This window comes from Tetrao urogallus, assembly GCF_951394365.1.
Source record: "Tetrao urogallus genome assembly, chromosome: Z".
NCBI classification, from domain to species: domain Eukaryota; kingdom Metazoa; phylum Chordata; class Aves; order Galliformes; family Phasianidae; genus Tetrao; species Tetrao urogallus.
Window position 1 is genome coordinate 27094615 of NC_136816.1, and position 10732 is coordinate 27105346.

A 10732-nucleotide genomic window follows, 5' to 3' on the forward strand; every position below is an offset into this window, starting at 1 on the left:
ATAGCTAACAAATAGTGAAATATTTATGGTTTGGCTCTAGATGAGGCGGGAATAATTCTTCACTCTCTTTCCTTACAGGGTATAAAAATGGTAGCCAGTTCAGAGAAAAGAAATTTTCTACTCTAATTATCATTTACTGCCATTTTCGGTTTCAGCTTGGCTCTAGTCCTGTGTGCTGTAGTTCAGTCTATGTATTTTTTTTCTAGTTTAACTGATGAATGTAGAATTTTTATCGCAAGAATACAGAGATCATGACTTGAATTTCTTCCGAATCATGAAATTTTTATTCCACAGGGCAGAGGGAGCGAAACATCATAGGAATGTAATCATAGGAACTAGCAACACTGCAGAATTCTTCTTCTGATTTAGTCATTCTTATTGACACAAACTAAACTAGTCAGACCTTTCCAATTCTTATATCATTCATCAAGAAAAGAGGATATAACCTCTTCTCCTAATAAGGGATCTTTTCTCAGAGGATTCTTTTTGTTGCGCAGCAAAATTTCATTTGCCTTTTTTTTTTTTTCTTTTTTTTTTTTTCTTTCTCCTCAGGAATTTCAGTTTTTGAAAATGTTACTTGGGACGGTTTCCGTTAGCATCAGAGATTTCCTATTCTCAGAGCTGGCCTCTATTTTATAGCTAATATTGCCTTTAAAAGGGACAAATAGAAAAGCCTTATGCCAAAGCCTTAGAGGCTAACCTGGTTTTGTGCAGAGAAGAGAATGAAATTTCCTTTTGTACAGGTGAAGAAAGGACATTTTCTTATAGCATAGCTGATTTCAATTGAATATAACAACAGCAGTGAGAAGTTTAGCTGGGAAGGAGCTTTAACAGACCCTAGAAGGCAAAGGGAGTTTCTTTCTCCTTTACAGCATTCAGAAAAATTTCACTCTTGCAAGTATGCAAGAGTTTTAGGGAATTTACAAGACTCCATTGCATTGAAAACCCATCATTCTTGGAAAATGAAACACATAAAACCACTGAACATTCTGCTAATACTAATAGGCCTGACCTTAGGTCTAGAAGTAAAGACTTGAATTTTTCAGTTTAAATTGATTCCTGAATTTTCATTTAAAGCATTTAAAGCATAGTTTTTTGAGATCCTAGCTACACCGTTACTTTCTTTTTTTTCCACAAAAAAAAAGAAAATTTATATATATATATATATATATATATATATATTAGTAATATGCTAATATGTGTAGCTTATCCCTTCCTATGTGTTGTGTTGTTTTGGTCATTTGGTTTTCCTCTAAAGTTGTTAATCAAAATGTTGGCCAGTAGGTCACCCTGATTGGGAGTTTTGTGCTCTTTAGCAAAAGTTTGTCATTAAAGGGACTTTTATGTAGAAGAATAGAACTTTACTTCAACTTGGGTTTAAGCTTCAAGGCGTTAGCTATGAAAAAACAGATTTAATGAGCACTCTTGGCTTTCCTTAGCAGAGTGCAAGTGTGATATGCCTAAAATTCAGAAGAAAATAAAAAGATACTGAGCTTGTTGCTGAAAGAGGAAGAAAAAAAACCCTAGCTGTTGGCAATATAAACTGGATGTCATAATCTAAGAGTCACGTTTTTCATAGGACAGTGGTGAAACTATTGCAAAATAAACAAAACAGGGAAGAGAACAGAGCAGTAATGACAAACTGGAATGTGTGAGGGAGCAGAATTGATGGCATTAGCAAACCTGACTCTACTCTGTGAGCGATACGTCTTATGGACTTACGGGAAATACTTGTAAGTCCGAGTACTGTCAGTGTTTTTGTTTTAAGATGAAAAAGAGAAGGGAAGAAATAAAAAGGTACTGCAGTCACCCAGCTTGGCACACAGGTCTTAAATTTCTCAGGAAGGCTGAAGAGGTTGCACTGTATCTCTTCATCATCTTGTTCTTGGTCTCTGAGGCAGAGGTGAGAGCAGGACAAAATATCTCTTAGTTCTTTTTATCTTAATTATTATTATTCCCTGTGAAGGAGTAAAACACTGTGGCTGAAGAGGAATCTTTCTAGTTTTATTACTTACCATTTTTCATAAATCACTTAGAGTACATAATTTCCTAAGAGAAGAAAAAAGCACATTATCACACTTAACACTAAAAGTGCATCAGTTTTAAGGATGATTAATTAAATGCAGCTGATAGGTTTGCCATAAGACTGCGGTTCGTGATACAGCACATTTTATGAAAAGCTATGTAAGGAATGGTAGAAGAAGAAAGTTTAAGCAGAAGGCAGATTTTGAAATTTTCTCCCAGAGAACATGGCTAATCATCAGGTCTTGTTTGCTCTTAAGTATGTACAAGTATTGCATACACATGTAAACTTTATATATATATAATAGGTAGACTATTATTTGATCCTAGCTATCATAGCTAGTCAGTGCTAATGCTGACAATATGTTCTAGTAAACACCAATGAGCCCAAACACGTTTATTTTGTGGATGTAAGTGGCAACATGTAAACATTAAAGTAAAAATGTGCCTTTGAATAAGTGTGGTTCCTGATGCATTTCAGAAGTTCTGAGCTAGAAGAGCTGTTTGTGATAAAATTACTGCATATTTTCTGTTTTGACTAGTGTTAGAAGTGTTGTTTCCACCTTTATGTTAGTAGTATGGTAATAATAGAATAGTTATCTTTTGAGAAATCAATAAGTGCCTGTTTAGTCTGAGCAAAGCATTTAGCCAGTTGCATATACTCAGTAAGGGCCACAGAAAGGACACAATTTCCTGAATGTAACCACAGAGTTCAAATATTGTGCCCTAAATAACACACCAGTTACTGTAAATGTCAGTACAGGGAGTTTTTCTGACTTTGATTTAGTAAGAGCCTACAGCAAAGCCAGCTGTTAACACTTCTTAACCGCTTGTCATTTTGAAGGGGGGAGCATCATTTCTACACACTTTTGTCTTTTGATTAAAAGAAGGAAACAATTTTTCAAGCACTTCCCAACAGGTGCAGAACAAAAGCATTAGCTCTTCTTGACTCTTACTGTGCTCCTTTTATTTGTGTTCCTACTGAATTTGCTAGTTCTTCTTGGTAGGAAAAAGCTGAGGCCTGCCTTGGAAACACATCATCTAATTCTAAAGAAATTCATTTTAAGTTATTTGAGAAGCCCTTCAAGTGTGAGTTTGCCTTGTAGACAAAGAGTGTGTGTTCATACGTTTTTATGTCTTTATGTAAATGATTTCAGCTATTTTTCAGTAAAATGTAGTAAAAAAATAAAAATGGATGAAATAGCCATAAACAAAACAAACATTTTATTGGCCCAATCATCTTTCACAAATCCAGACAGCTTCCAATAATTTCAGTTTTCTATAAAAAGCAACTGTTGTGCCACTGTTTCTAGCTTTTTATTTGACGAGACTTCACAGTGAAATAAAAATAACTTCAGGTGCTTCAGGCAGTGTTTTCAGGTATTTGTTTTGAAGGTTTTACAAGGCAGAAATAATGTACCCAAAGATGGTCTTTCACAAGCAAAAATTTGGAAACCCAAGTCAAGTGGCTTTGTATGTTTGCCTGTGAATTAGGTATTTTAAAGCAAGTATATATCCTGAAAGGAAGTTTTCACAGCAGCAGTTGTTCCTGGGAAATAGATGATTATCGTAATATTATATGTGTGAGCTTTTGTGTAGTGGTAGGCATGTTGTTTCCTCTTTTTCCTTTCCTCCTCACACAGTAAGTATTCTTCCAAAGAGATATTTTGAATGGTGAAGATGAGGGAGGAGAGAAATAAGGAATAAGCTAATTTGAGAATGTCTGTTAACACAGGGAATCTTATTTTGTCTGAAACAAAATAGGGATTTTATCAACAAAGGCACACATAGTGGAAGAATACAGAGTCTGATTTTGTGGTGGAATTTAATAGATGTATTTAATGGTGTGTATTTTTTCTTTAGTGGAATTATGTCCACGTTTGTATTTTTAACGTTGTCAACTTCAGCATCATTTTGTCAGTTCTCCTTCATTCCCTTTTGATTTGCTTTGAAGTCTGTGTCCTACCATTTCAGGACTTCAGTTTTCTTGTAAGTGATCTTAATTATTCTCAAGTGTAATTTTTCAAAGTAGACACATGCATTACAGCAGAAACCATATTAAACTATCTCTTGAGATAAAGGTGTGAAAAGGTGAAAAGAGATAATGAAACATTGTGAATGTCATTTACTTCACTTCTTTAATGAAAATAATCGAAAAAGGGATTAGAATAAAATCTGCAGTTCTCTCACTGCCTTTGTCTTATCTGGCTACTTTACACATTTGAAATATTTACATGCAGAGACTGAAATGTAGCCAGTTCTTTGAATGAAGGGATGATAAGGGATGTTTGACTGTAGGAAAAAGGATCATATGCATTTTCTTTTTCTCTTACTCCTTCATTTCTCTCTCATTTTTCTTCGTTTACAGCTTCTGCGATCCCAGATAATGGAAGGAGATCCTGTCTAAAGCTTAAGGTCTTTGTGCGACCAGCAAGTAAGTTCCTTAGAATAAGCTTTTGAGGGTGGCTTTGTAGTGCATGCTTTACTGTGTGGTCTGGTTAACAGCAGTAAATCTTTTTTTTTTTTTTTTACTGTTCAACTTTGTTTATCTGTTCTGTACAGCAGCATTTGTGTTATTATTTTCATGGTATTTCCTTATCATTTTTCATAAAGCTTTGTTTTAATTTCATGGCAATTGCTAACTTGTTGTTTCTTAAACTGTTGTACCAATGGAAGACTGGCATTTGGATAAGTGCCATAGAATATGCTTAATTATATACAGTAAATATAGAGAAAAAAAAGATAGGAAAAAAAACAAAACAGAAAATGCAGAGTTTAAGGGTGTCTCACTAACATATTTGGCTGTTATCTCTATTTTTGTTATAGACAGCTGTATGAAAACTATAGGTGTTCATGATCGTGTTTTCGATGTTAACGACAAAGTAGAAAATTCATTAGAACCAGCAGGTTAGTATGCTTAGAGAATCTCTTTTAACAAATGCGTGTGTCCCTCTGGTGCTTGAGTACTTCTTTTCTTCTACTCTTGCATGCTTTGCATGGTATAATTGCTCTGCTTTTGCTTGTTTCTAGCAGTGCTAATATCACATGTGGTATATTTCCTGACTCCTTATCTAATGTAAGGGAGGGAAAGTGTTGCTTTCTTGGTTGATGTAGCTTAGTAAAATATAATGTGTGCCAGAATAAAATTTTCACCAGTATCCTGAAATCTATCCAAACCAAACACCCAGCATGTTGACAGACCACTCATGGTACTAACTGGGCCAAAAGTCTTAAAGCCAGTGGGCATGCTTCATTTGTTTTGTGGTGCCAACAGACTTTCAAAGAACCACTCCTTATTTAATGCTAGTGCATGACTCAGGCATGCAGCTTATAGAGTTAGTGTTTAAGTAAGAAATCAGCCCATTAAAATTATATACATTTGTATATATACTTGTTTAGGGTAAGTATTGTTTTCACATACGTAAACATACATACATGCTGTTATATATGAATTCATACCCTTGATATGGATCTGGGGGATTTTATTTTGCTTGAGTTTTTTTGATTGGTTTATTTATTTATTTATTTTTATTTCCCTAAAACGCTGCCTTTCATAATAAGAATAATGCTTGCTTTTATAAAGCCCTCTATCTGCCCAGGGCAAAGTTGTGTTATCATTCATGATCAAGCTGTGTGGCTCTGTGTGGGAAGTGCATCTGTATGGTTGTGTGACTCAAGTTTATGACAGATAGGAGCATGTTTAATTCTAGGGGTGTGAATAATCTCATCAACTTCAGTGGGATGGCTCATGACATTAAAATTGGGTGGCTATGTAAGACAAGTATTTACAATAGCGCTTACCTGCTTGGTCTATGTGTAACATGCTGTTCACATGTTGCTATATTCAAGCCTCAATAATTAAAATGAACAGTTAAACAAACAAATTATACCACAAAAAAAATACACCCATGATACACAGGTAGTACATTCCCTGAAGATCAGATTACCCAGCTTTTTTTTTTTCTCTTATGTTACTGAGAAAGCACTGTCCCTTTCATGTGAACCAACTTAGTGTTTTGTTCTTTATTATTTGCTGATCCTTCACCTAAAAGCTATCATTTAGGCAAAAGCATTAGTAAGACTTCCAAAAGTTACCCAATTTGAATGCTCTACTGTTTTATTATTTTTTCTTAAATGGAATTTTCAGAACTGTTCTAAAAATTTGCTTATGAGAATCAATAACGTTTTCTAAGCAGATCTCTATTCAAGGAAAATACATTTACAGTAGAGATACATTTGCACTTCTGTTAAAAGTACTCACCTTCTACAGGAGGCATTAGGATGATGATGATCATCCCCTGTCTCTAGATAAACTGTGAATCTAGAAACTCAGTGTGCTCTTTTGCACTTTGTGATTTGGTGAACATGAGTTAATTCAGTTGTATCCCTTCTGCTGCTGGTTTGCAAAAGAGATCACTTGAGTAATAAATGCATGATAGTAGTAAATATTCTTTTCAGCAGTACTGCTCACTTTCTGTTGAGTGGCTACATCTTGCTAGCAACATCATAGAAACATACCATTAGAAGGCAGCAGATAGGACAGCGAACCACAGTCCAAGTCTGAAGTGAAATACCATTTGTATTATTTTGGAGAATAATAGCCTTATAGAGAATTTTTTGGTTCTAAACGCTTCAAGTACCAAAAAGTTGCCACTCCTATGCTTGTAGCACTCCTTCCATCAGTTTATTTGAATTGTTATTTGAACCAGTCTCCATCAGATGATCTGCCATTCCCAGATCTTCTGTCTGCTATCATTATTTCCTGTTACAGCATTGTTAGACTTGCTGAGACACTCCTGCCTTGGTGGATCTCACTGCATGTGATGTGTAATGTGTAATGTGTAGTAATTCACCTGCCCCTGGAGCTCACCTTCCACTTGTGTGCTCTCCCCTAACCTGCCACTGTCTACTCCCACAATATACAGGAGAATGGGGAAGCAGAGGGGTTATGTTCAGCAAATTACTTACTGCTGCCAATCTTCTGAGGGTGGGGGGGGTGGGGGGGGAAGTGTGATTTTTGAACTTCTCTACTTCCACTGGTTTTGCTCAGAAATCTGTAGAAAGCAGATTTGTACAGATCACTCTTCTTTCAGAAGTCATTGAAGAAATTGGGCCATGTCTATATTCCCCTCTTGTCCCTTAAACAAAAATTGCAGCTGTGCATATGTGGAAAAATTATACCTGAAGCATGTGATGTAAAGTTATGTGATCTGGAAAATTCATGGCTGTCAAACTAATTTTTTCTAATTACTGCTAGCATTCCCAGTCTTTAGCAATGACCTTCCAGATTTTACTCATCAATTTTGTCATATTTGTGACTTGTCTCCAGTGTTCAGAATAAACCCAGTCCTTCCCCTTACGCACTAAAGATTGTGCAGTATTACAGCTCTGCACCCCAAGGAAAATCATTTTTGTAAAGTGATTTTGAGAACCGCAGATAAAATGAGTGCTCTAATATATGAGTGCAAAGAGACTTTGGGACTGCATCGACAGAAAGCCCAAATGATTTCTTGAAAGTAGTCCCTTAATATTACATGAAAATGAATTCTCTTGAGACAAATGGCTTTATAAAGAAGGCATCTTAGAAGATCTCTGTATTTTTAGTTTAATAATTAATCTTTTTAGTTAGCGCTTTTGGGTTGATTTTAATTTTTTTTATTTTTTTATTTTTTTAGCTGTAGCCAATGTTCCAGTTGTGCCAGTATACTTCATAGTTAAAGGAAATTGGGATTTATTGCTGCTTAACACTAGTTCTACCTTATTGTGTTTTAGTACTGACTCATGGATATAATTAGGACAAACTGTTATCATTGTGTGCTGCAAATTCAGACTTTCTTGCAGTTCTATCAATGATGCAGAAAGCAGAAGACAGTTCACATCTTTCCCCTTGTAGTATTAGTTCGTCAGTGATGAGTATGCTTCCAAACTGAGCAGAGCTGACTCAACGTATATGAAAGGTATAGAGCTGACTGTAGTGCATGGGTACCTTTTCTTGTACCTTCTTAGAGTATGTTTTAATTGAGAAGTATTGTATTTAATTGAGGAGTATTGAGCTCCTGTGAAGTATTGTATTGTCACTGCAGTGCCCCAAGAGTGTACTGAGTGTAACAGGTGAAATACAGAACAGCCTTTGGTTCTGACAACCACCAGAATTAGCGGTTTTAAATGGCCCTTTCTAGACATTTAATTGTCTCTTTCTTGCAAATGTGAACATGTTCACATGATCAGAGCTTGCCTTTCACACTTTTGCCTTAAAAGCACTGAGGAGGTGTTGATAAACCTGATGCAACCGTAGTATCAGTACTGAACCAGATGTGACAGATTGTTAATCCAGTTTACTGTACATCCCCCAGTGAAACTGGCCTGAGGCTGAAAAGCCTGTTAGTCAAATACTGCAAAGTGCTCTACTTTGCTTCAGTGCTTGGTGTCAAGAATGTGAAAGGAGCTTGTCCCTAACTAAAGCTAAGAGAGGCTCTACAGTAGTGCTGTGTGGTGATCCTGGTGATGTGACTCCCTCTTTCCTTAGTGCCTTTAATTGGGATTGCACAGTGCAATCACCCAGTGTAATCCTGGCAATGCAGTCTGTTGAGATGGGAGCTACGAGACAGATATATCATAGGTATGTCAACACTTCTCTTAAAATGGGGAAGCTTATTACACTAAGTAGTGAGATACTGTTAATTTTCATGGAAACTTAGGCACCCTAAAATAGCTTGTGAATGCATTTTGAGGCCACTTCTCACTTCCTAAAATGGTTTAGATCATTTGTTCATTTAGTACTAGGAATATTCAAACTCAAAGCTGGCTTTTTATGGCAAGTCTCAGACAGATTAGTCTTAAAATATTTAAATTAGATAACTGTGGATATGGGGGATTTTGCGAAGAAAAGTAGCACACCTGTAATAGCCCTGGAGTTGAATCTGACTGTACTTACATTTTTTATGATACAACTTGTGTCTATAATGCTGATTCTTAATTGAAAAAAACTTAAACAGATCTTCATTCAGCATCAAACATCAAGTATTTTCCACTGTACTCTCTTCTTCCACTAATGAGTAAGCATGCTTTTGCAACTCAGCTGTTTATTTATTTATTTATTTTTGTTAATTTGATAAGCACATATTTAATTCTGTATTTTTTGTCTACCATAAAAAATATTCTGCCACCTATGAGAGTTTGGGAAGTGTGTTTGAAAATCAGACACTGTCGTAGTCTTTGGAATTCCATTTCAAGAGAGAGAGAGATGTCTCATATCCCCTGCATACCCCAAAACTTCAGTGGAAAGTGGAATAAATGCTTGCGCTTTTAGACAGCCATTTGACATTCAGAAGCTGAAATCCGTAACTCAGTAAGGGGATTAACTTTTAAATTAATTCTTATCACATGCAACTCTTTCTCAAGCCCTTCTGAAAATCAGGTGTTTTTATTTAGCTGCCTCACTATTGACATTGCTATCTAATGAGCCATCCAAAGCTGAAGGTACTGTGTTTTATTAGAGGAGGAATCTTTCATTCCTCAGTCTGCTGCAGTCAGTCTTACTTTCTGCTGCTCTGGTCTTCAGTGGGAGTTTTGCCAGTAAGAAATGCAGGACTTGGCCCCAAGTTGGTTACATAATGAGGTATTACACGGTTGTGAGAGTCAATGACAGCACAAGGTTCATTGCCCTATTTCATAAAGGCACTGAAATCTACTTACAGTTGTCGGCTCAGTGAGAGTTTATTAAGGATGCAAAATCTCATTGGAATGTATGCTTTCTATTTGAACAGATGATACCGTACATGAGTCAGCCGAGCCATCCCGTGGTGAGAACGCGGCACAGACACCGAGGATACCCATCCAGCTTTTGGCAACTCTATTGTTCCTCCTGGCAATGCTTTTGATATTATAGCACAGTATGCTGCAGCAACCTGTCGCAGAAAATTTCAGGGTCTTGGAACATCAAAGATCCGCCTAACTGCTCATCCCAAGAAAGGGACTTTATTGTTTTTGCAGATGTCAAATCGTTATTTTTCCCTTTTCCCTTTTCTTCTCCCTTTTAGCCTGAACTCAGCAAAAATTTGAAGGGGATAACTAGCTTCAGCACCCATCCCTACCTACCCTGTGACTTTCTGAACCCCTCCATACAAATAAAAGGACTCCAAATGAAAATGCCAAACTATAATAGTGACACTAGTGATTCTTATTTTCCTCTGCATTCTCCTTTAAGAAGTCACCTCTGTTAGCTCACTTTGTCATCCAAATGTAGACAAGGAAGAGTAGTGGCAAATACAGTCAGTGGAGGATAAGCAAACTGAATGAAAGCCTGGGAGAGTTTTTCTCTCCAATACAATATTTATGCCTTCTCATTCAGCACTGTAAGATGATCATGCAGGGCATCGTGTCACCATGTCAGGACTGGAGGGGAAATATTAATAGCAGGTATAATACCATTTCCTCCGGGAGTTCTAAATGAGCAGGCTTCTGAAAGGGAAAGGTAATGTTTCTTATAGGATTGTCCTGAAAAACCTTTTTTTGCTCGCAAGTAGAAACGCTGTCTTTGGTGAGAGAAAGAGGTTAGTGTTTAGAAATGTTAGCGCACAGCAGGCAAGGTCAGATTTAGGAAACTTCACTGGGGGTGTGAGTGCCTCTGTTATTTCGTTTTAAGGGGATAATGCACACCGGGTTATTTTATTTTAAAAGAAATCACCGTGGTGCTAATTTTTTTTTCTTG

At 36.5% G+C, this 10732-nt stretch overlaps 1 protein-coding gene across 2 annotated transcripts in view; it reads left to right on the plus strand.

The window, feature by feature from the left end:
* Window positions 1-9910, plus strand: part of EFNA5 (ephrin A5) — a gene marked incomplete at both ends in the record, with an annotated part of 201653 nt that extends 191743 nt beyond the window's left edge. Inside the window, 3 exons of one of the 2 annotated variants that reach the window (XM_079549011.1) lie at window positions 4391-4456; window positions 4849-4929; window positions 9789-9910. In XM_079549011.1, the coding sequence (XP_079405137.1) occupies window positions 4391-4456; window positions 4849-4929; window positions 9789-9910 (269 nt within the window). The remainder of the gene's footprint in view (window positions 1-4390; window positions 4457-4848; window positions 4930-9788) is intronic. The other variant, XM_079549012.1, reaches the window with a different exon arrangement.
* Between the last annotated feature and the right edge of the window lie 822 nt (window positions 9911-10732).